This window comes from Verticillium dahliae, genomic scaffold, assembly GCF_000150675.1.
Source record: "Verticillium dahliae VdLs.17 supercont1.5 genomic scaffold, whole genome shotgun sequence".
Classification (NCBI taxonomy): domain Eukaryota; kingdom Fungi; phylum Ascomycota; class Sordariomycetes; order Glomerellales; family Plectosphaerellaceae; genus Verticillium; species Verticillium dahliae.
Genome location: NW_009276938.1, coordinates 285,632 through 309,353, shown reverse-complemented (window position 1 = coordinate 309,353; position 23,722 = coordinate 285,632). Strand labels below are relative to the sequence as shown.

Genomic DNA, 23,722 nt, shown 5'->3' with positions numbered 1-23,722 from the left:
ACGCATGAGGAGACGCACAGAACTGGCTGCTTGCTTTTGTCGCGAGGCTCGAAGCAGCAGTGACTATCAATCACAAACACCAGAGCATGCTCCCCTATCAGCACGGATGGGTCTGGTCGGCAAAAGCAACGTCGTGGCACGGGCCTCATATTGGTATGGCCCTCGGCGAGACATGAGATGACCACGAGACGACCACGAGGCCGAACGGCAGAGGCTGCTTCGCTGTCCCCGGGGATCTGGACGACTCTCCGCCCGGACTCGTCCCATGACCGACGCGCCCAAACTTGGTACCGAGCATGTCGTCTCTGCCGCTGCAGGAGGGGCCGGCCTGTCGCTCCTTGCCTGTTGAAGAGCATCGTCCGCGCCTCGACTGTTGGCGACGGCCACGGCACCCCCCGGCTGACAAGAGTCATGCTCGTCGAGTCAAGAGAGAGCAGCGCAAAGTGATGCCGGGCGACAAGGACCGGAGCAAAGATATCAGATCTCAGGACGTGGCGTTTGCGCGCACAGGCCCGGGGTCGAGGTCCGGGGTCCGGCCCCTGCAGCGAGGGGCGCCGATGCGGTCAAGGGGTACATGTGCATCATGCAGACCGGGGGAGGCTGCTCTCGACGTGTAACGAATGCAAGGCTTGAGGCTTTTGTTGGTCTGGACGGTGCGCTTGAGAGGCGGACGAGCGAGGGATTCGGGGCCGGCAGTCTCGGTGCTGTGCGGTTTAGATCCTTGCCAGTCGGCCTGGCTCTCTGGGGTCTTGTTGATAGCACATGTTCCCCTGGGCGAAGTTCCCCTGGAAGATCGTCCCCTGGACGAATGGTTGCAAGTCAATACCAAGAGGGGCTGTGCGAATATCGAAAGCCCCTTTGGTTGCGATCTGCTAGACTCCTGTCGACTACACGCAACGCGGACGCACGGCAGAACGAACATGTGAAATGATTCATGCTATGGACGGACCAGCTATGGACTTAACTACATCTTGTACGATACGGAGAACAGCGTATCCCTGGCCCGGCCATTCCCCCAACCAAGCGCCGACGCCGACCTAGTCAAACACGCGCTTCGCGTCGCAGAAGACGCGCAAAAAGGGAATGGGGATCGGCGGACACTCGCCGTCGAGGCTGGCATCGGGATCGAGGTTCCAGACGGCGCAGTTGTTCTCGACGTAGCCGCCGATGCGCAGCAGCGAGGCGCTGTAGGGCTTGCAGCCGACGACCTGGTTGAGGATGTCCTTGCACTCCTGCGCGCGGATCGTGAACTCGCAGTTGTTCTTGCCCGTGACGCCGACGTGCAGCATCGACCACCAGGACCCGGACTTGGCGATGGCGAGCTCCTGGTTGCCGTGGATGCGCGTGCCGTCGGCGTAGTCGCAGAACTTGTTGAGCGCGTCCTGCAGCTCGTGCCCGTACACCTGCCGCCCGCTGCTCCAGCACGTCGCCTTGTTGGTGCCCGGTTGCGGCGGCTTCGGCTTGGGCGGGTCCGTCGGCTTGGGCACCGGGTTGCTCGTCGACACGGGCGTCGTGGCCGTCGTCGTGCGCGTCGTCTTGGGCGGCACCGGGATCGTCGTCGTCTTGGGCGTGCCCGTGCCGGCCCCCGGCCCGCTGCTGCTGCTGCCGCCGCCGCCGTTGTTCCCGCTGCCGCCGTCTTTCCACGGGTAGCTGTCCGTGTCCGGGTCGTAGTTTTCGGGGTCAAAGGGGTTGTAGCCCGGAAGGCCCGAGTCGTAGTCGTCCGAGATGTACGGGATAAACGGGCACACCGGGTTCTCGCGCGTCTCGTCGTCCTCCTGCTCCTCCTGCTCCTCCGAAGGCTTGTTGCCAGGCGTCGTCGGTCCCGGCTTGCCGCCGGGGGGCACGGGGATGATGGTGACCTTGGGGATCGGAGGGGGGAACGGCTTGAGGTCGGGCGGGCAGAGACCAAACTTGACCTTGATGTTGACAATGGGGATCGTGTAGCTGATGCAGAGAGGCTTGGGCGCCGGGACGGGCGCCACAATGACGGTCGGCTGCGAGCCGCTCTCCGTCTTGACCGTCGTCTTGGATATGTGCACCTTTTCAGTCGTCTGCTTCTCGACCGTGAACGTGATGGTCTGGCTGCTGACCACCGTCGTCAGCGGCGGCGGGATCCACGTCGTCGTCGTCGCCGACGGCGGGTACACGATGGTGCAAGGGTATCGGCAGCTGACGGTGTGCTCGCCCTCCCAAAAGTCGGACGGCAGGTACAGGGCGCCGCTGTCGTCGTCGCCCTGGTTCTCCTCGGGCGTGTACTTGTCACTGAAAGGGAGACCGGCCGGCACGATGAGCGGGAAGGTGAAGACTGTGCCCGCTGGGACCTCGACTTCTTGCGTCAAGGGAACGCCGGCCTGCCACTCCTTGCCGGACGTGTCGACGATGGGCTGGTTGGGAACAAAGCCGGGAGGGAGGAGGAAAGGCCTTGGGATCGGAACACCAGCGGGAACATTAATGGGGTTGCCCAAGCTGCCTCCTGTGCCACAGCACGTCGAGGATATGGCGCGGGCCAGATCGCAGGTCTATGTCACGCAGTGTCAGCGGTTGATCTCCTTTTTTTTGTTTCTTTTTTTTTTCCAGCGGCATGGGATCTCCAGGTGAAAGGGGCTCCAACATACGTTGCACTTTGACGCTCCAGGACCCTTGGGCTGGTTCTGGTTGCCATCCTTAGGCAGCGAAACGACGTTGCTCGCCACAGGACGGTCGATCGTCAGCGTGGCGCCCTTGGGCACCGTCGTCGCCGACAGAGGAATGACAGTGGCCGAGACGGGCGAGCGGTAGATGACGCCCTTGCTCGAGCTCCCGCCCGTGGCGCTGCCCAACCAGGCCATGACGACGTCGCAGTAGTTGATCTTGTTGTCTTTGCCGAGGACGGCCACGCCGCCCACGGGGCTGATCATCTCGATCGTCGCCTTGGTGATGAGGCTGTAGATCCAGATGTCGCTGCTCGTCTCGATGGACACCATGCGCCGCTGGCAGTCCTCCGTGCCGACGCACGCCTGGTCGTAGTTGTCGAACCACGAGTACAGACCGGCGCCGTAGATGTAGATCTTCTCGCTGTTGACGATCCGGACGCCCCAGGACACGGCGCACTTGCGCTCGCCCGGCTTGCAGAAGTCAAAGGTGGGATCGGACGCCTTGTAGAGGGCCGGCGCCGTGCCGAACGGCGCCGGTGCTCGAGGCGTGTCTTGGAAGTAGGGCGACTCCGTCTGGATCATGCCCATGAAGATGTTGGACGCATCGATCGTCTGGTACTGGTAGAGGACGCAATGCTCGCTCGCCGTGCCGTACAGCCAGACGGGGTTGGTGCTCTCGATGAGCACACCTGCGGAGCTTCTTCAGCACATGCTACGTGGGCACAGGATGTAGCGAACCACTCTCTCTTACCTCGAGCAACAAAGATATCGATCTGTGTTTGAGCCGGAATATCGAGGTCCTAACAAAGGATCAGTCTCCCTTTCTGTTTGCCATCAAGTGTGGAATGAACTCACGTGGTCAGCCACCCAGAACCAAGTGTTTTCAAAGTAGGCAGACGACTGCGGCGTCAGGTGCACCAGCATCGCGGCCGCAATACAATTCGGGTTGACGGCTCCCGTCAGCTTCGGGCAGTTCTTGACCTGGAGGTCAGACCCGGCCGCACCGCCGACGCGGACGTGAACGTCCCACATGGCGGCGGAGCCCTTGGACGACTCCTTGATGTTCCACTGCAAGACAATGGCGCCGGCCGTCTTGCCTCGCACCGTGAACATGAGGTCCTGGAGCTCGACGGCACCAGACTGGCCCGGGTTGCCGACCTTGACGACGGGGTACGGCGCGTTTGCGTTCTGGAACTTGGCGCCCTGGCCCATGATCTGAGACCAGGACTGGCCGACGACCTTGGCGCCGGGGGGCACAAAGACCGTGTCCGTCACGATGTAGACCCCTGCCGGCAGCCACAGGATCTTCCCCGCCGACGCCGTGGCCGACAGCGCCGCGTTCAGGGCGGCCGTGTCGTCCGTCTTGCCGTCGCCCTTGGCGTTGTAGGGCGCGAGCTTGATGTTGACAAAGTCGCTGGCAGGCCTCGACTCGTACTGGGGCTTGGAACGCTCGAAGAACCCGGACGTCTGGCTGCTGGGGTTCTTGAGAAGGCCGCCCGAGATGACGGGCGCGCGAGGGTACGCGCCCGCCTGCTGGACGCCCGACGCCTCGCCGTTCTGCGTGTCGTACCGCTTGCCGACGCCCCAGGCGGCCACGGTGCTGGTGCCCGTCGAGCCGGCGAGCAGCGTGGCGCCGTCGACGTACTTGACGACGGCGGGCACGTTGCTCGTGGTGACGGAGAAGAGCGACAGCGAGATGGCGGCCTTGGCGGCCGGCTTCTGCAGCTGGAGACCCACGGGGCAGTTTGTGATCTTGCTGTCGATGAAGATGGCCGAGCCGACCTTTGTTGTCGCGTCGGGCGACACCATGACGATGCCGACGGGGCAGTTGGAAATTTCGACGCCCTTCCACGTCCAGCCCCAGTCCCAGTGGATCTCGATGGCCTTGGACAGGTGGTTGGAGAACTTGAGGTTGCGCACCGAGAACTGCTGGTTGCCGACGTACATGCCGAGGGCGCCGCCGACAAACTCCAGATCGCTCATGAAGCCGCCGCTGCCGTTCTCCATGAACATGCCCTGCTGGTTGTTGCCGGCGGCGGTGGACATGACGAACTTGATGTTCTGGAGCGATGTTGCCTGGGCGACTTGCCTGGGAAGTCTATGTGTTAGCAAGACGGCCACTTCGAATCACGAAATATGTGCTTTGCGAGACGTACCAATGGATGGCGGCAACATATGCCTGGAGAGGGGCGGATGTCATATCCAGCACAAAGTTTCTCACGTGGCGAAGGAAATTGCTCTGCAGAGCCACGGGAATCAGCAACGTGAGGCCCAAAACTGTGTACAGCAAGTGTCAACCAACTCACCTGATTGATGTACCACTGGGCTCCCTCTCCACCCTCAACATAGACATCAGAAGAGATCATGCCAAGACCAACAAAGGCCGGCGATGCCTTCAGCACGGGGCGATTCGTCGGCTAGTTCACAGGTCAGCCAAACGTTCTTCCCTCCAAAGGGCCACCCCGGTCTCGAGAGCCCACTTACATGCCCGATGAACTGCGTGTGATAATACTGAATGATACTTCCGCTGATGATGTACGTGCCCGGGGGGAAGTACACCACAGCCTGCAGCGTCGTCGTACTGCCGCAGTCGAGACCGCACCGGTTCTGGTCCGAGACGGCCTTGTTGATGGCGGCCGTGTCATCCGTCACGCCGTCGCCCTTGGCGCCGTAGTCCTTGACGTTGCGCCACACCTTGTACCCCGACGGCGCAAAGGGCGACAGGCCGTTCTGCGTCATGCCCTCGAGCCACCAGGTGCCCGACTGGCGGGCCTGCAGCGGGCCCTCGGACGCGGCCGACGCGTCGTCGACGCTGAGCGTGCCGTTCTGGATCATGACCTCCGTCAGCACGGCCGCCGCCTCGGCCACCGTCTCGTTGACGCCCGTGGCGCTGTCGTCGCCGCTGGGCGACAGGAGGCCCTTGGACGGCGTGGGCGCGTGGAACTCGTAGCGGTTGCGCCGCACGTTGGCCACGAGCCGGGCGTTGCGCTCGGCGGCCTCGGCCTGCGCCGCGAGGACGATCTGCTCGGCTTCGCTGATCGTGGCGTTGGCCGTGGTGGTGGAGTTTCGGAGCTGACGCGGCACGAGGCGAGGTCTCGCTGCGCCATGGGCTTGCTCGCCTGGGACGACGTTGTCTGTCTCGAAGAGGCTGCCGCTCAGGGACATGACACCGGCCGAGGAGCGGCGGGCCGGTTCTTCGCCATGCTCTTGGTGTAGCTTTTCGGCCTGGGATTGCACGGCCGCCAGCGAGAGGAGGAGGAGCAGGAGGCTCAAGATGGAGGAGAAGTGATAACGGCGGGCCATGTTGTGTGAGGTGTGACTGCCGCCGATGCGATCTCGAATGGATGAGAAAAGAGTTCAGCAGACAGAGCGAGACTTCTATCGTACGATGAAAAGGGGAATGGCCCTCCAAATTGTGCTGGGCACCTCAATCAAGGAAAGCAGACTGCTGTTCTGCCCATGAAAAATGAAAATTGAAGAGGAGAAGGAGAGGCTGGACTGGGCGAAGGAAAACTATCACTGGTTCATGTCGAATCCGAGAATCAGATATTGTACCCAGGACTCCGTCTGCTGTCCGAGGCAGTGCTCCGCGGACAGACATGAGGGTGGCTGCGGCGCTTCGCAGAATTCGTAGATAACCTCGTCGGCATCAGCTGATAGACCGACAGGCCGGTCTAGACAATGATACTTGGAGATACATCGAGGAACATCGAGCACTCCGCCGTTGAAGGATCATGTTCCGTGTCCGCTGTGCAGCCCTGGCTCCATAAGGCTGTACATGTCTCGGTTGTTCAACGCGCCCAGCCAGCTGACACTGCATTCTGAGCCTGGTACCATGCAGAGCGACAGGGCTTAGAAGCTGCAGCTGTCCTCGGTCATTGCATGCTGCATCTCAGAGCTCGGATCAGCGGGTGTGCCCCCAAAATGAAGCGCGCCGTTGACCAGCACGGCGGTTCACCACGTTACCGAACATGTCGAGTGGCCGACGCTATCATATGTGTATATCCCACGGAAACCCCACCAATGGCACTCACAGCTCTCTACCCCACGCCGACATTCCACGCAGGGGGTCGGGTTGATCTGGCCCTGTAAGGCCGAAGGCCTGGCTCGAGTGAGGTATTTCGCGCTGACGAGAGCAGCTTCTTCTCCCGTGCGGCACAGTTCCTCGGATCTAGGGTTCGAGCTCGGAAAGGCAGGTGGCCTGAGACGGCTGCAGCCGACCTTGACATCGTCGCCGTCGGGGCCCTGGTCTGCGTGAACGGCGCTGCCTTAGTCCAGGACCCTTCCCCCTTGGACCCTGGACCCTGGACCCTGGACCCTTGAGTCGGCTCGCTGAGGATCCCTGCTAGTCTGCCCGTCGTGCCGCAGCCCGATGAGGAAACGATATCGTCGCTGATTCTAGCTCACTTCATCTCCCTCCCGGACGAGTGACTGTCACAAGCACGTGAAGGCTCCACGTCCAGGGCTGACAGGACGCCAGTTGGTCGCTCCACGAACACGAAGCACAATTCCCATGTTTTTGGCCGGGCGAATTCCAGTATCGCATCAGTTGTAGTAGCGTAGATTATTCGATCTGGTGCGAGCACAAACAAACTAGAGCCGTTCATGTTTCTTGACTGCAGAACCCGGGGACAAAGTGCAATCCAAAATAAGAACATGAGCCATAACAGGGAGCACAGTCTGCCTACACTCGCGATTCCAAGTCTTGGATTGCTTCAGGGGTTCACAGGCGCCGGGTCATCGGGGTAAGTCGGCTGGCAGTCACTTCCAGTTGATGGCTTCGGCCCAAAGCAGTAGCGCTTCTTCCCGCGGACCTCGACCCATACAGCGTCGCCGACCGTGGCGCCCTGCGTCGTGTCTGCCAGATAGTCAAACTTGAATATCGTGTAATCAGGCTTGGGCGAAAAGGGCGTCAATTTGCCTTGTGCCATAGCAGTGAACCAGCGGCCAAGTGCGTTGTGGCCGTCACCCTGCCAGTCCTGCTCTGTTGCAGTGGACGCCGAGGCAGCGCAGCCCGCAGAGATCGGTGCACCTGTCTCTTGTCAGCCTTGCTAGTATGGGATTTTCACGCCTGTGCAGCTCGAATGAAAGCGTGAGGAGGGGGCGCTTCACGTACAGTATGTGCTGGCTCCGTTGCCCTCCTTCAATCCAGCTTGCCGCTGGAAACTCGTCACAGGACAGAATGGCTCCGTATGGGGTAGACTGGGTCTCGACCCTGTAACCCAGTGGTTCACTGGCATCGGCAACTCGAATCTCCTCCACTTTGGCAAGTCGGTTTCTGTGCTGGACCCCATCCTCATCAATGTGCATCTGTGCTTTCACAAGTGGGTTGATCTGCCCACCGCTCTTCCAGGTCCAGTCAGGCTGATCACCCTCAGGGCACCTGCCATTATTGATCCAGTTGGTAGGGCAGCTCTCATCGCGACGCGCATCCACACGCGACTTCTTTGCGTTGCGACCAGCGTCGCGCTTTTTCTGCACACGGAAGGCGTCAAAGTGAAACTGTGACGTTGTTCCGCCTCCTAGATACCTCATGGCATTCTTGCAAAGAGCAGGCACAAGTTTGCAGTTGTACACTAGTTTCGGTCGAAGGATGCCATAGTCGCGCACTACAACCAGCGTTAGTATACTGTACAGTCATGTTGACGGCCCATCACCACCTAGAAGTAGTCTCAAAGATCTGCACTAGAGAACTTACCATTGTAGACGTAGTCCTTCGTGCCTCCCTCAGTCAGTCTCGCCGAGTAGGTCGTACCTGAGACAGATCTGGGGCCTGGCCAGCCTTGTGCCATGACGACGGCAGCCCAGCAAAGGAGCAGTGACGACCAAAGCAACATGATGAATCTGACGGGAATCTGACGGGCAGTAGAGAAGATTCGTACGTTGAGCGATGAAGCGATTGAGAGCGAAGGGGAAGACGAGAGTGTCTGCAGCCGCTCTTGTCAACCTCGGCGACGGAGGTCAGACCAAGGGGCGAGCCATAGATCTATCAGAGAAGAGCAGCCCTGCGTTGCCGAGGTGCCTGCGGTCGTATGGGGCCGTCTCCTGTGCTTGGCCATGATGACGGACGCTCTTGTGATGCGCAGTCTTTCCTGACAGAGAAGTGAGGCGCCTGGGGTAGCGGGCCGCCCTTGTGACAAGACCTCTTCAAAGATTGCGACCGGGATGGTCAGACTGAGGGCGCATAGCGTCGAGATCAAGTCTCCTGTGGCCCCTAACCCCTGCTCGTCAAGCAATGTAAGCTTTGCGGGGCTGGTCGATGCACGTTGCAGGCCCCACGTCGTGCCGTGCCGGGAACAGGGGTTAAGAGAGGGGACATGAGCTGATGGAAGAGGAACCCTTGGGTGATGCAGGTACAAGGTAGTGATGTAGACCAAACGAATAGGCTAATCTGATGTGGGCAGGATCCTAAATCCGCTCAAGAAAACCAAAGCCGTAATTCTCCCGCCCGTCATCGCCCTCGGGGAAAGCTTCTGCTCCGGCGACGAACTCGTGGATCGGCGCACTGGCCCAATACGTATCCATGTTCGTGAATCTTCTGCTCCAGTAGACCTCGAAAATGTAGCTGAAAAACTTACAACCGAGACCGGGGCCAGGATCCTGCTCACTACGGTCGGAGGGTAGAGGCATCCAGGCCAGTCGTTCTCGCACATTCCACGAGTACGGCTGCGGCGGACCGTCAAGTACGTGCACAGAGGTCGTCGGGCTGGTGCTGCGACCTCCTGCGTCCGATGGAGTCACAGGGGTCGCGATGAGTACTGTGTGTTCTGTGTCCTCGACTCGAGCAGGCATAGTCAACTCGGTAAGCTGAAAGGTGCCGAACAGAACGACCGAGGCCATCCGTACCTGAGAGGGCTCCAGATGCCTCATCCATTCAGAGTGCGGCGAATGATGATTGGTGCCCCTGCCCCAGTCGAGTCGGATCTGCGCGAGCTCATGTGCTGTCCACATGCGCATAAGCTCCCAGAGGGGGAAAACGTCCTGGTCGGTCAAGGGACCATCACGTCCTTCGCCATTGTCATCCTCTTCCTCCTCCTCTTCCTCGGATCTTTCTGCCAGGTAGGCTGGCCTCTTCCAGTACGGCATGAAACCTCGACTAGACGCTTCTGTCCTCGCGGTCTCTACGATCCAGCTAGAAAGGGGCCCAAAGGCTTCTGCGTTCTTGTCGCCCTGAAGCTCGTGATTATAGACAGCAAAGGTGCCGAGATAGTCATTGTCCCGTTCCCAAGACTCGCGAGTCGAGGGCTCTGAAAAGTACCTCTCGCCCTGCTCAAGGGATCGGAAGAAGGGCTCATGGTAGGCATGTGCAAGGACTGCGCCGGCGAGGAAGAGCCTGTAGGTGGCCCGCCGGAAGTTTTCTTTCCATTGGGAGAGCAGGCGAGCGTGTTCGGCTCCATCGTCGCTGGGACCCGTTATGCTGGAGTTGGGCGGATCTGGATGCACAAGACCGGTCCACTTGGACTGTCCAAAAATCATCTTGCCAGAGTAGAAGAACATGTGCTCGAGGCATGCGGCCACATGCTGCATCTGCAGGACCTGGATGAGCTCGGCATGACTGGGCTTGCGTGAGGCGCCAGTGAGTTTGCCGAGGGATGTGATGCGAGGCGGCAGCTCACCGGCCTCGAAGGCGGGTCTGACGAGGTTCGTCGCGCGGACCTGTTGGAGAGGAATATAGCCTGTCAGCGTGTATAATGAGAAGGTAGGGGTAAGATGGGGGCGAGGTGAGCAAGAGAAACAAGAAAGGCCATGTGCTCGGTCACATTTCAGGCGTCGTGGGCCTGGAACACAGGGTGTCGACTCCTCCTCGGAATCCGACTCACCGCCATCAAGGCCTCCTCAAAGGCAGGAATTTCTCTCCGCCCAGTCGACCAGATGAGTGGCGGGGCGGCCTTCTCCCACATGACATGCAGCTGCCTGCACGTGGAAGCGAGAGCCAGCATGTCAGTGAGCCCATCGCAGAGGGAAAAGATCTGGACTGTGATTTCGGTCGGACATGACAGCAGACCCTGCACCATGGTTGCTGATGGCATGAAGCGAGTAAGATGTCTGCGAGGTGGGGGCGGGGTGGTAACGAGAGGAAGGGTGTAGGTGCGAGAGGGAAGATGAAGCGGAAGAGACAAAGGTGGGGGGAGAGGAGTTGTAGAGGTGGGCAGTTTCGGCAGCGTCGAACGGTGTTCTCGTGACAGCGCGAGATCAAAAAAAAATTGGTCGTCGAAATAGGCAGCTGGAGCGAATGATCTGGTTGGTGGACGGCTAGATGCAGATGATAGATGATGTTTGATGACTGGAGCTTGCAGTTCATAATTACCAGGGAGGTGGAAGCATCGTGATATGGAGAAGGGCAAGGATAGGGGCAGGCTGGCCAGACCAGATCGGATCCGACTGCCCGCCTGGTCATCAGGGGTCGCCCCTTCCAGGCCTCCCCCTGGCACTCAGGGCAGGCACCCGAACCCCCTGGTCGACTGACAGCTTCCCCGGACGCTGCCAAGTGGGGATCGAGACCCTCAAGCTTTTTAGCTCAGCACCGCACTTCCAAGGACCCCTCGCCAGAGTTCGCAGGGCCTAGACCACGATCGGGCCGGACACCGATGTCCGAGGCGGCCGCCCTCGCCCAAGGTAGCCAGGCATTTTGACCTTGCAGGATCAAGCTTGAGGCTCCCTGGCCTCGCCTCATCTCCCACTTATCTATACGCGTAATGCTGATCCGGGAGGTAGCCGCCGATTCTTCAGCGCAACGGCAAGGGCTATCCTCCCTGATGCATACGGCGAGAGGCGCTAGCATGCCCTGGAAAGTGCCTCTTACTCAGCATGCACTTTCCTGATTGCCATGCACCTTCCAACGCATACATCCCTACCTACCGTTGAGAACCCCGAGACTTCGCAGGTACAGCCGTGTACCTCTCTTCCCAGGCCATGTTCTTCGCACGCAATGCCACATACTCTGCCTCGGCATCGCGATGCTCCGCAGCCAGGTGAGACGGAGAAGGAAAAAAACAAGAAGAATGAACCAGCTGGATCGAACGGGCTAGAGACAGAAGCTCGCCCTGGCCGCATCCCCCTCTTCCTCTTCTTTGCCGTCCTCTTCGTCTGCCCTCTCTTCGGGACTGTTCTTGTGACTTCATACCAACTCGACATACCTACTTGGCAAGTCATCGTGACATATAATCGTCACCTGCACGACGCGTTGCAACCCTCAACTGAGGTGCTCCAGTCACTGCCGCATCTTTCGTCAAGAGTCGAGCCAGACCCGACTCGCCATCATGAAACCTCTCCACCAAAGCGGCGCTGTTCTGCTGACTGCCATTGCCTCTTACGCTGCCGTCTCGCACGCCGCGCCATCCGAATATGGAGGCAAATCCTTCTCGGAAGACCTCGTCGAGGCCTCGCCCTTCCAGCTGGTCGAGCGGGCCTTTGAGCTCGGCAGCTGTCGTGCCTGGTCAAAATCGAACGCCTGGGATACCTGCCAGGACTACCTCAAGCGATACGGCTTGACCATGGCCCAGTTCTACAAGCTGAATCCGACGGTTCAGTCTGACTGCTACGCTTTCGTCCCTGGAGAGACCTACTGCCGCAGGACGAGTACGGACCGAGTCCCCATTCCCTCCCTCTCCGTACTGCTATGCAAATGCTGGTGCAGTCATGTCCGAACATGGCCGAGCTGACTTTGATATGGGGCAGATGCCGAGATTCCCGTGTCCAAGGACGGTGGGTGCGGACTGCGCACAGGGAACAATGTCACATGCATCAACTCTGAATTCGGAGACTGTTGTGGTGCGAACAACCGGTGAGTAGCCTCCTTTGGACGGGTGTTTTTCTTTCCGAGCATCCGAGTCTATGTGCTGACCAAACTCCCCCCAGTTGCGGTTCTACAGAGTATATCTCCCCAAGCCCCCAGCACCCAGCTTCCGGGTGAAACGAGCTAATCGTGAACGTCCTTAGCGCTTCCTGTGCCATCGGAAACTGTCAGGAAGGAAACTGCCCAGGTCTTGGTTACAGTTTCGACGGGTCTTGCGGTAAAGACTTTGGCTTTCTGGAGTGCGGCGGGAAATGGGGCAAATGCTGCTCCAACGCAGGAAAGTCTGTAACCCCTCGCCTGCAAATGACAAAGTCGTGCAAAATCTCAAGAAACTGACAATTCTTCTATCATCTCAGGTGTGGCAGCACTGCAGCCGAGTGCGGTGCCGGCAAATGCCAGTCCGGCGCATGCGATGGTTCAGCAGTAACGACATCAAATGCACCAGTCACCACCGCCACCGCGACGTATGACAAGCCGCTCGCAGACAACGTTGCAGTTCACGAAAACGCTGACAACCTAATGTACTAGGTCTACAAAGCCCGCACCCACGCCGTTCACCCCCAGCCCTGACGGAACATGCGGCTACGACAACAAGTACAAGTGCACCGACACAAAGTACAACTATGGCAACTGCTGCGGCGCTGCGGGCTACTGTGGTTTCTCGGACTGGGAATGCAGCAACCTCCAAGGCTGGTATGTTGAGCATGGGCCCTGATCCGGAAAGAGGTTCGATCTTGCTGACTCGTCTCTACTCACAATATAGTCAGTCTGAGTACGGTCTATGCGATACGACGGTTCTCGTCAGCGGTGCCCCCAAGACGACGTCTACGTCTCCCGTCACCACGACGCAGCCAACGACGACAACCACTTCCAAGCCTGTAGCCGTCCAGAAGTCTGGCTCCTACGAGCTGGTAGGTTGCTGGAACAGGCCGCCCAATGCTCGTGCCCTCAACGTTTCTTATACGGACGACCTGATGACGGTCGAAAAGTGTCTCGCCAAGGCCGCGGGCTACGCATACGCCGGCGTCGAATTCGGCAAGGAGTGCTGGTACAGCAACACCATCGACGGCGGTTATTCTGTTGCCCTCTCCGCGTGCAACATGCCCTGCCCCGGAGCCCCCGACAAGCAGCTCTGCGGTGCCGGTAACCGCATGCTCATGTACAAACTACCCGGAAACACGGTGCCCCAGCCCACACAGCCGGCTATGATAGTCGTGGGCACCAGGGTCGCTTACCGCTGGTACTATGTCGAGTGCCGCACCGATGGCAGCGCAAACCGATCATTGACTGGCGCCCAATACTCACAGGCCAACATGACGTTGCACGAATGTGCTAACCTCTGCCTTGGCTTTGACTACTTTGGAGCCGAGTTTGGGAAAGAATGTAAGTCACTGAAGAAGCCTCGTCACCACCGCTCCCTCTTTCGTCCTCTCCTCGTGTTTCTCATCCACCGTTCTTCTGTCTGCCTTGGTGGCTCATCAATGATCACAAAAATTCATCAGCTGACCTTATTTTCAGGTTACTGCGGAGACACTTTCGCTGCTGGATCCGCCGTGTCAGCGAACGACTGCACCCTGACCTGCGTTGGGAATCGCGATCAGTATTGTGGTGCAGGCAACAGGATGTCGGTGTACCAGAACAGATAGTGAAGCAAGACACGGCTCGATACCAGGGCTTTGCTGCAGAATCTTGAGAAACCTACGAAGGAAGGCGGCTGGAGCCTACAAGTCTTGAACGAGGAGAGGGATTGGATAACTGAAGTATATGCATCATTTGGCCTGAGCAACTGTCATACACAGAGATCCGGTAACCTGCCTTCGCTCTGAGCCGTCGCTTGTAGTCGGAGAACGCATTGCATTCGAATACCATTCGTGACATGATTGACTGAGGTGCCTGCAAACCAGGCTGGGGCAAATGTCTGGCCATACACATGGTAGACTTCTCAAGGTTCATACAGTGGACGCACTGAACATTTTTAGGGGATGTCGGAGATGTACGTACCTGGAGCACATCCAGTCACGTGATCTCGCGTTCATGTCCTGCAATGTCTTCCACCTGAACACGAATTTTTGTGAGTGATTGTCGCGCTGAAGAGAGATCCACCCGCACTCATTCAGTCAGCGCAACAGTCCGATGACTTCATGGCCAGAATGTTGCAGCAGATACGACGGCCCTATATCTGCCGCAGATGTGTCTCCGCTTGTGCCGAAGCTGTATCTCCTACAAGCGTATGCTCTAGAACCTCTAGAACCCAACCCTCAGCTGCTTCCGCTTCATTGGTGGCTCGCCCGGCAGCTCAGCGAGTGAGTGTTACCCCATTCTCATGACTGCCTCTGCGAATGCTTATCATTTTCCAGACTCTTGCGACCGTTACGCAGCCTGTGAATGATGCAGAGGGTTTCGAGAACCTGTCCACGAGTCTTGCCGAGCATGATCAGCCCAGAATCAGCGTTCGCGACAGGCTTCGTGTCTGGGAACAGGAGAACCAGGCATCCGCTCACAGACTTCTAGACGACCTGCCTTTCAACGAAAGACTGGGGAACTTCCTTACAAGGCCACAGACTGTTCGCACATTCACCGACGAGCACGACACTAGGCAAGCCAAGAACGACCTGTACGATGGCGATGTTCTGTCAGACCTCCGAGGCCAGACATCCGCTCTCCTCGCCGGCGATCTCGTGGAGACGCGCTTCGGTGGCAGCCGCTTGCCAGTCCTCGCCATCTGCCTCGGTCGCCACCACGGTCTGCAGTATTTCTACCTGAACACGGGCGAGGTGCTGGCCTACCAGAGTCTGGTTGCTCTCTTCACCGTCACCAACTATGTCGACCCTGCTGTTCTGCAGCCCATCGTCGACCTGCTCCCATCGGAGCCTTTTACCCGACCGCGCAACGTTTTGCACCACGTGCGCACTCCGCAGGCTCTGAGAACGGCAGCCGACTTGCAGGGGAGATTGACCAAGTTCTACGCAGAGGCCGTTCACTTCTACCAATCCTCTCTGAAACACATGGATGGTGCCAGCGAGCATGTGGCTGACCCGAACAAGCGCACCTACTTAAGCCTAGAGGAACTCGCTGATCGTATGCTGCCCGCATTTCTCCGGGAGGGCAGCACGTTCTCGTCCCATGTTCTGTATGCCGTTCACCTTGCTCTGCAGCGTCACGGCTGGGGGTTTCGACCGTTGAACGCAAAGTGGCACCGAAGGAACTACATTTACGAGGTGCAACCTGGCTCGGATATCGCCCTGTTGCAACTGGTCGAGTCGAGGGTGCGCCGCCTTGTCGATGGGGCGTATCTAAGAGACAACCCCGGACAGTCTGCATCCCTTTTGAAACAGAACGACCTCGGACGCTTCATCTTGCGAGCGCGTGCCATTGTCAACGCCAACCGAAGGAACAGGCCTTGGACCCCTCATGGTATGATAGGTCCCAGCAGCCAGATGGCGGAGGATCTGCCCCAGTGGGAAGAATCGGATCTGAAGTACATACGCTTCATGGAGCTGTGGGCGTGCAGGAGGGTCATTCCTCAAGCGTCTCAGATTGATAGTCTGGGATCCTCGATTCTTCGCCTGACGCAGCTATACAGCGAATCCGACTGGGTCGCCCACTGGACAGCCTTTACGTTTCTGCAAGAGATCGGCTGGATCCCGCCGTGGGATATTCCAGCCCGGTACGAGTACCGTTTCCCAGACACGGAGATCAGTAGGGGTGGCAGCCTGAGTCGTCCGAGCGTCGACGTCGAGGCATCCATGAGGCCAGACATCGCTGCGGGTGCCCGCCGAGACTGGGGCGAGACCAAGATCTTCTGTGTCGACTCGGATCAGACTGCAGATGTCGATGACGGCTTTTCCATCGAGGCGACGGATGTAGCTGGCGAGCACTGGATTCACATCCACATCGCAGATCCAGCATCAGTCATTGACCCAGCGTCACCGCTGGCGTCCTATATCGAGTCTATGCCCTCCAGTCTCTACCTTGCTGGCTACCCTGAAAAGATGTTACCGCCTGAGCTGGAGCAAAAGTTCTCGCTGAACCCCGGCAAGCCGGTCCTCACTTTTAGCGCAAAGGTGAACGAAGAGGGCGACGTTCTAGGCTACAATGTCGAGCCCGGGACTGTTCACAACGTCGTGCATATGACGAAACGTGAGGTCACGTCTATCCTGCCCGGCCTTCAGTCTTTGGAGAGCGGTGGCGATGCAGCCTTTTCTGTCGGAAAGGACCCCGGCCCTCGACCTCCCGTCAAGAAAATCACGACGGCTGACGAGCTCACGGCGGAGGATAGGGAAGGCCTCCTCCTTCTCGACCGCCTTGGCGAAGCACTCAAGGACCGCCGTGCCGCCAAAGGCCAGCTTCCCACTCTGCAGTCTAGGCTCCCCTCTCCAGAGGTGTCTTTTCGGCCCATCTCTGCCAAGCAGCACGCCACAGACCCCAATGCGTCCATGGCCTGGAACGGCGACCCGTTCATCAAGTTCTCGCACTCGAGCTATAGCCAGGCCGACCGTCTGGTCGAGCGCATGATGCACACCGCCGGCGAGGTCGCCGCCAAGTGGTGCCAGTCCCGCAACATTCCAGCCCCGTACAGCACGCAGCCCGAAGCCCTCCGCAACGCAGCTGAGCTGAAACGCCTCCGCGAGGAGGTCGTCGACCCCCTAACGGCCGCCGGTAAACCCTTGCCCCCGGCCCTCCTGCAGCAGCTTTTCGGCCTCATCGGCACCTCAGAGCTCTCTGCCCAACCGGCGCCCTTCTACTCCGTCGGCCTCGACGCCTACACCAAGGCGTCCTCCCCGCTACGCCGGTACACCGACCTCATCGTGCACTGGCAGATCCACGCAGCCCTCGCCCACGAGCGCGCGACCGGCACACCCCCCGCCGTCGTCGCCTCGACGACCGAGGCCGGCGAGCACGCGGACGCCTCGGCCCCTCCATCCCTCCCCTGGTCCCACGACGCCCTCTCCCGCCTGCTCCCCGCCCTGCAGGCGCGCCAGCGCCAGATCCGCGAGGTCGACAACCGCGACGGGCCGACGCAATGGATCTTCCAGGCCCTGCTCCGCGCGTGGAAGTTCGGCGAGGCGCCGCTCCCGGAGCGCTTCGCCTTTGTCGTCGACGCCGTGCTGCCGTTTGGCATCCGCGGGCGGCTGCGGGACTTTTACGGCATCGGCGCCGTCGTGCCGCTGGCTCGGCTGGATGTCGGGACGAAACTGGCCGAGACGAACGTCGGGGACGTGTTGACGGTGGAGATTCGGGACATGAATACGTATACTACCGAGCTCGAGGTCGAACCTGTCGGGAGAGAGGACGAGGCTGAGACTGAGGGGGCGGCTGGAGCGTAGCGTCCTCGAGGGAGTTGGCTGTTCGGAAGCGTCGGCGATCGGAGGGAGAATATTGGCTGGCGTGTCCGAATGTGTACAACACGGCTGTACGAGGTAGTCAGGGGGTCGAGGTGGCTATTGCTGGCTTGTAGCTACCGCATTGTACAAATCCTCTGTGTAAGATGGATTGTATCAACAGACGGCTGAATGAAACACACATCGGTAAAGTCTCGGCACCGCTCCATTATACGAGCACAGGACATGACATTTTCATAAATCGAACAAGGCACAGTAAATCTGGTATCATTCCATCGTATCGTCAATCCTCCGACCAAACGCAGGCTCCCCTCTCTACAGCCCAGCCAGCACGCCCTGGATCCCCACCGACGCAGCATCGTCCCGCTTCTGCACAAAGGCGCGGAAATCCGGCTTCGTCAGCTTCCGCGCCGCGACGCCCGTCGGCCCCGTCACGGCCAGGCCTCTGGACTTTTCCCGCAGCGCCTCGGGGCCGACGATGAAGAGCGAGCCGACCTCGGTCAGCAGCTCGACGGCGGCCTCGACCTCCCTGGTCAGCGAGCCAAAGGCCTTGAGGGTGGCGGCGTACTTTGAAATGTCCTGGGCGACCATGAGCCCGCCCGTGGCGTTGACCTGGAACTTCTTAAAGTGCTCAAAGAGGAGCGCCAGGACGGCGAGCGCGAGCTCCGACGCGAAGACCTCCATGTTGTGGCCGTCGACGGCCTGGCTCACCTGACGGGCGGCCTTGGCGAGGAAGGTGCTGATCTGCAGACACGTCGGGGTCTGGAGCGAGTCGAGCTCGCCGTCGCGGGGGCGGAAGTCGAGCTTCTTCTGCGAGGAGAGCGAGCGCGAGACCCAGTTGGTGAGCACGTCGATCGAGGAGCGGATGACGCTGTTTGTCTTCTTCTCGATCGTCTCGATCGACGTCCTCGTCTGCGAGGACATGTTGCGGCGAACCGTCGTGTTGGACTCTGCGAGCTTGATGAGAACGGTGGTGATGAAACGCTCCATGATGGCCGTGATGGTGACGGCCGGGCGAATCGTGGGCAGGAAGCTCATGTCAGGTTCCGTCTTTGCGTTTTCGAGAGACGAGGACTGATCGAGGGCCGCGTCGAGGCCCGTCTCGATGTAGACGTGGCCCATGGTGGACAGCAGGAGGTTGAGCAAAATGTTGACATCTTTGGGCGTCTCGACTGCGGAGCCCAGCTCCAGCGTCCGCCGCACGCTCTCGGCCAGCCACTTCATCATGCGCTTCGCGTTCTGCACCCGGAGCTGGCCGTCCTCCTCGGTGAGCTCCACTTCGTTCTTGCTGTCGCGGTTGGCTGACAGGCCGGCCACACGCAGCATCATGGTCTTTTGCGTTGGCGTCAGTTCAGACGAGTCCAGACGTTCAAGGTAGGCATCCTTGGCCGACGACATGAGCTGTGTGCTCTGCTGTGCCAGGGAGGCCATGAAGCCAGTGGGTGCCTTCTTCCTCTTGGCGTGGAAAGCCGTGAACTTGAAGAGCAGCGAGTTGTACATTTCCTCAAGGCTCTTCTTCTCCCTGTCAATGTACGAGTTGCCGACAAGGTAAGGAACGAAGAGTTCCTCCATCTGTTGGTCAAGGGTCTGGGAGATCTGCGCCGAGGCAGGTTCGGGGTGCTCCGTCAGGCCATGGGACTTGAGATCCTCGATCAACGTGCTAATGTATGCTCTTGACGAGTGCAGGGATCGCAAAAAGGCCAGCGATGAGACGGTATTCGCCTTGTCCAGAACCAGCTCCAGTCGCTGTTGTATGGACTGCTGGAACACCCTCTGGATGAATTTGATGAGCACCGTCTCATAGTTGGGGAAGGCGCGCTTGATGATGAACGACTCTTCCTGCATGACAATCTTGACTTCGTCAATGAGAGACTGCAGACTGGGTTCCACGCCTGGAGGATCCGAGTCGGGATCCGCAAGCTGCTCCCACGTCTCGCCGTCTGTGGTGACCTCGTCCGTGATGAGCTGGTCGCGATCGATGAAGAACTGGTGCTGGTTGACAAACACGGCAATGACGCTGGCGCCGCCGTTGAAGTCCTGCAGCACCTTGGCGCACTCCATCATGTCGTCAAAGTTTTGTCGTCGGTAGCTGTTGTTGAACTGCTTGAGCAGCTCCTGTTCGAGCCCCTCGCTGAACTTTTCGAGCACCTCGCGCGTGTTGTGCCTGCTCGCACCCGACACGCCATTGGTGACGCCGTTTGTGCGTGAGCCGTTGGTCTGGCCCCACGATGCCGGGTCGAGCCTCTGGCTCATGCGCATCAGCTGGCGGGAGATGACGGCGCATCGGACTTTGTTTTCTGCGCCGCCGATGCGCTGGATGTCTTCGAGGGACGACAGCCGGCCGGTCTCGCTGACCTCGAGCCAGCATTGGATGAGGAAGATGGCATCCTGCGCCCTCCTCCTCTTCTTGTCGAGATCCTCCAGCTTCTCGCCGATCTGCACGGCGACGTTGCCTCCACCTTCCTGCCTGCCGCTTCGGTCGGGTGTGCCATTGGAGTTGCTGAGGTTCAGATCGAGCGCTTCGAAGGACCGCATGGACTGGTCGAGCTTGCGACCGAGGGTCTCGAGTGTCTGGTCATGTTGGGCTTCAGCTCGGCGTACGTTCGACAGCAATTCGGATTCGGTCTCCTGGAGATCTTCGGACAAGGTTCCGAGTTGAGCGAGGGCGCCTGTGTGTAGCTAGCTGTCAGTCATGCGCCGTATGCTTGTTTCGGGGCACAGAGCAACCTACTCTCGAAAGTGCGGATCAGAGGTTTCGAGTCGAAAGCCTGCTGCGAGGGTCCCGATCGGCGGTTGACCGGCACAGCCGTTTCCGCGAGGGCGTCAATAAAGTCACGGACGATGAAGTCCTTGCTGGAGAAGTCCTCCAAGGAGAAGCTGGGTCCTTTGGGAAACAAGGACTTGGCGGTCCCCGACCCAGCTCGCTCCATGGCGGCGGTCGCAATTGGTGTGAGAAGGTGTTGCTCTGGGTCAGACTACAATAATCGCCTTGGTTGGAACTGCAGATCCGAATCGTGGTCGAGTGCGTTGTTGGGCCGACCGAGTCTCGCTTGTTGTCGTCGCGTTGTTGCAGTGTCAAGAGTGTATGTTCGATCGAGACCCGTGATGTGTGACGTGAAAGGCGACGTCAGGATCGATGCAAAAAGGCCAGGAGCACTGACGAGAGAAAAGGTAGTGTGGGTGATGTGATGGTCAGCGACTTAACCCCTCCCAAATGGTGCCTGATTGGAATCGTGGAAGCTGAGGTGCGTCAATGGAGGTGTTCGGGCCTGCGACTCGTCTCGGTCTCAGTCTCGGTGGAGGGCGATCTACAGGGATGCGTCCCACTGGGGTAACATGCCGGCCAGCGGGCTGACACCCCACCAAGCAACTAAGCCACAGGTAGCTTCAGCAGACTGGTGGCGCAGCGTGGGCGTTGTCGCGTCCTGTCGTCGTAATGATCGGGTCCAGCCTTGCCCGCCAATGCAAAGCACGTGGGCCGCGCCTGAATCGCCTCGTACACAGTACCTCGCTCGCCCTTGGGCCCTGGTGGAGGGCTGATTTCGCTGCTACTCTCACCACCTTCGTCGTCATCTGCCAAGCCAGCTCCGGATTGCTCGACACCGCGCCTTACGTGGCATTCTGTGTGCCAAACTACTTAGTGAGCGCGTCGACCGCTGCTACACGACCCTCGCTGTTTTCAACCGTCCACCTGTCTACCATTTCTTTGCTACCGACATACGTCACACACATTGACCACACGACCCTTTCTTAATACCGACGATCTTCGACATTGGCAGCCCGCCATGGCAATGCCCGTGAGAGACCGCAAGCTCTACAAAGCCGAGATATTGCAAGTGAATAAAATTTTGAGTGAGGCGGAAAGGAAAAAGATTATCCATGTGCGTCGTACTTGCTGTCGTTGGGAACGAGGACTCGATCTGACCCCGAGCAGGACTACAAGCCCATAGACCAAGAAGACGACGAGGACGATGAGTGGGCGGAACACAATGTCCCCTCGCACCCTCGGTTCGGCCTCCGACGCGCCCTGCGCAACAAGCTTCATCTCGCCCTCTTCACCATAATGCACAGCATCTTCTCCCTCTACATCAGGATACGACAGGCGTGGCATATTGTGGCCTACCGTATATCCTCCATCCTCTTCTACCACCACCGCACACCCGCTTTCATCGAGAGAGACGTCGACGGACTGAAGAAGAAACCGCAACACCTGAGTGTAGTCCTAAAGGTTGGGCAGGGCGGCAGGCACAGCGCCGAGCTCGAGAGGCTCGTCAACGAGGCGGCCGAGATTGCCGTCTGGTGCACATGCGCCAAGATTCCCACCCTGACGGTGTACGAGAGGACTGGTGAGTGCTCCGCGACTCTTTTCTTCCCGGGACCTGTTTCTGATTCGTAGCAGGCATCTTCAAGAAATACCTGCCCCATGTGCAGCAGTCGATCAACCAAAAGTTCCGCTCCTACTTCGGCCGTCACCAGCCGTCCCTCACCGTCTCGATGCCCCATGCCGACGAGGTCCTCGAATCCCCCGCCCTCGGCGATTTCGCCCGTGCCGACCCCCGCCACCTCAACATCTCCTTCATCTCGGCCGAGGACGGTCGCGAGTCCATGGTCGACCTCACGCGCACGCTCGCCGAGATGTCGCAGAAGAACAAGCTGTCGCCCAAGGACATCGGCATGGATCTCATCGGAGCCGAGCTGTCCGAGGGAATCATGCCTGAGCCCGATCTGCTCATTCTCTTCGGGCCGCATGTCGAGCTCGACGGATACCCGCCGTGGCCGATTCGCCTGACGGAGATCTTCTGCCTTCCCGACAACCAGGAAGTCGGCTACCAAGTGTTCCTGCGTGCGCTCCGCAACTTTGCCAACGCCCAGTTCAGGAAGGGAAAATGAGAAGCAAAAGCCAGGGCCGGCATGTGTGTACACCGCCCCGGGAAACATGGTCAGGGGGGCAGGTATCATACATTTTCCTTTTTTTTTTTTTTTTTTTTTTTTTTTTTGCATCTGCATTTGCTCTCTCGTATCATATAGCTCTCGCTGCCGACAGCTTCCAATCAACTCGATACCCTCATCTCCCTGGCGACGTCGTCCCATCGGTACACAGGACCCGTGCCCACATTGTAGTGGTAATAATTCTCCGTGCCGCCCTTGACGACAGCCCGCCGAAACGTTATGTTGATCCGCCCGCCGTCCTCGGCATGCCTGCCGCTCCGCTTCGGCACAGAATGCAGCCAGTTGGCCTGCGTCGCGCCGCGCATGAGGAGCATATCGCCCGAGCCGAGCGGAAACCTCAGCGTCCCCAGCGCAGCAGGCCGACGCGGGGCCGCCGTCATCGCCGCATCGCCGGGCGGCGGAAACGGCTTGTGCTTGAGCAGAAAGTCGCGGCGCGCGCCGAGCGAGAAGGAGGCGATGGCGGGCGCGGGGCCGAGGAAGCGCTCGTCGTCGCTGTGGAAGGCGATGCTGTCGGCGCCGGTGGCGTAGTAGTTGACGAGGCAGACGTTGAAGGCGCAGCCCGTGGCGGCCTCGGCGGAGCGGCGCAGGGCGTCGAGGCACGCGGGCAGCGGGCGCGGCGGGATGCGGTCGTAGCGCCTGTCGGGGCCGAGGGGGGCGCGGGACGCGGCGTCGACGGGGTGCCCGGCGGCGTTGAACAGGGCTGTGGCGTCGAGGCCGAAGACGGTTGTGTACCGCGGCGTGCTGATGGCGGTCTGGATGCCGCCGCGGGTGATGTTGTACTTGACGCGGTAGAAAGGGAGGTTGGCACCCAGGTGGTTGAAGACCTCATTGAGGAGGCCCGGTGGTATGTAGGGTTCTAATCAACGAGTCCATTGTGGGAGAATGAGACAAAGGGCTTCCCCCCAAGGTCCCCGACGCCCAACAAAATAGCGGCCTGTCGCATACCTGAAAGCTCCCCGAGAGAGCGCCGAGTATGTCGCTGTTTCACCCTCGGCCGACGC

At 59.5% G+C, this 23,722-nt stretch overlaps 7 protein-coding genes across 7 annotated transcripts; 3 read left to right on the top strand and 4 right to left on the bottom strand.

The window, feature by feature from the left end:
• Nucleotides 1–1,037: 1,037 nt before the first annotated feature.
• On the bottom strand, nucleotides 1,038–5,936 carry VDAG_03099 (glucan 1,3-beta-glucosidase; the record flags this gene model as incomplete). The annotated part of the gene is made up of 6 exons (XM_009656964.1): nucleotides 1,038–2,519; nucleotides 2,616–3,322; nucleotides 3,385–3,433; nucleotides 3,489–4,722; nucleotides 4,790–4,872; nucleotides 5,118–5,936. The coding sequence occupies 6 exons, from the start codon at nucleotides 5,934–5,936 to the stop codon at nucleotides 1,038–1,040; spliced, it is 4,374 nt and encodes a 1,457-aa protein (XP_009655259.1).
• Nucleotides 5,937–7,348: 1,412 nt separating this feature from the next.
• Nucleotides 7,349–8,425, bottom strand: VDAG_03098 (uncharacterized protein; the record flags this gene model as incomplete). The annotated part of the gene is made up of 4 exons (XM_009656963.1): nucleotides 7,349–7,665; nucleotides 7,750–7,792; nucleotides 7,848–8,242; nucleotides 8,332–8,425. The coding sequence occupies 4 exons, from the start codon at nucleotides 8,423–8,425 to the stop codon at nucleotides 7,349–7,351; spliced, it is 849 nt and encodes a 282-aa protein (XP_009655258.1).
• Nucleotides 8,426–9,041: 616 nt separating this feature from the next.
• Nucleotides 9,042–10,534, bottom strand: VDAG_03097 (dihydrodipicolinate synthetase family protein; the record flags this gene model as incomplete). Its single annotated transcript, XM_009656962.1, has 2 exons — nucleotides 9,042–10,289; nucleotides 10,421–10,534. The coding sequence occupies 2 exons, from the start codon at nucleotides 10,532–10,534 to the stop codon at nucleotides 9,042–9,044; spliced, it is 1,362 nt and encodes a 453-aa protein (XP_009655257.1).
• A 1,359-nt stretch (nucleotides 10,535–11,893) lies between these two features.
• Nucleotides 11,894–14,075, top strand: VDAG_03096 (uncharacterized protein; the record flags this gene model as incomplete). The annotated part of the gene is made up of 6 exons (XM_009656961.1): nucleotides 11,894–12,212; nucleotides 12,312–12,417; nucleotides 12,573–12,710; nucleotides 12,958–13,122; nucleotides 13,193–13,812; nucleotides 13,948–14,075. 6 exons carry the CDS (start codon nucleotides 11,894–11,896, stop codon nucleotides 14,073–14,075), a joined length of 1,476 nt encoding a protein of 491 aa, XP_009655256.1.
• Nucleotides 14,076–14,768: 693 nt separating this feature from the next.
• Nucleotides 14,769–17,756, top strand: VDAG_03095 (mitochondrial protein cyt-4; the record flags this gene model as incomplete). Its single annotated transcript, XM_009656960.1, has 1 exon — nucleotides 14,769–17,756. The coding sequence occupies one exon, from the start codon at nucleotides 14,769–14,771 to the stop codon at nucleotides 17,754–17,756; it is 2,988 nt and encodes a 995-aa protein (XP_009655255.1).
• Nucleotides 17,757–18,086: 330 nt separating this feature from the next.
• Nucleotides 18,087–20,701, bottom strand: VDAG_03094 (exocyst complex component protein; the record flags this gene model as incomplete). Its single annotated transcript, XM_009656959.1, has 2 exons — nucleotides 18,087–20,440; nucleotides 20,503–20,701. The coding sequence occupies 2 exons, from the start codon at nucleotides 20,699–20,701 to the stop codon at nucleotides 18,087–18,089; spliced, it is 2,553 nt and encodes an 850-aa protein (XP_009655254.1).
• An 855-nt stretch (nucleotides 20,702–21,556) lies between these two features.
• On the top strand, nucleotides 21,557–22,661 carry VDAG_03093 (uncharacterized protein; the record flags this gene model as incomplete). Its single annotated transcript, XM_009656958.1, has 3 exons — nucleotides 21,557–21,652; nucleotides 21,706–22,117; nucleotides 22,171–22,661. The coding sequence occupies 3 exons, from the start codon at nucleotides 21,557–21,559 to the stop codon at nucleotides 22,659–22,661; spliced, it is 999 nt and encodes a 332-aa protein (XP_009655253.1).
• Nucleotides 22,662–23,722: the final 1,061 nt, after the last annotated feature.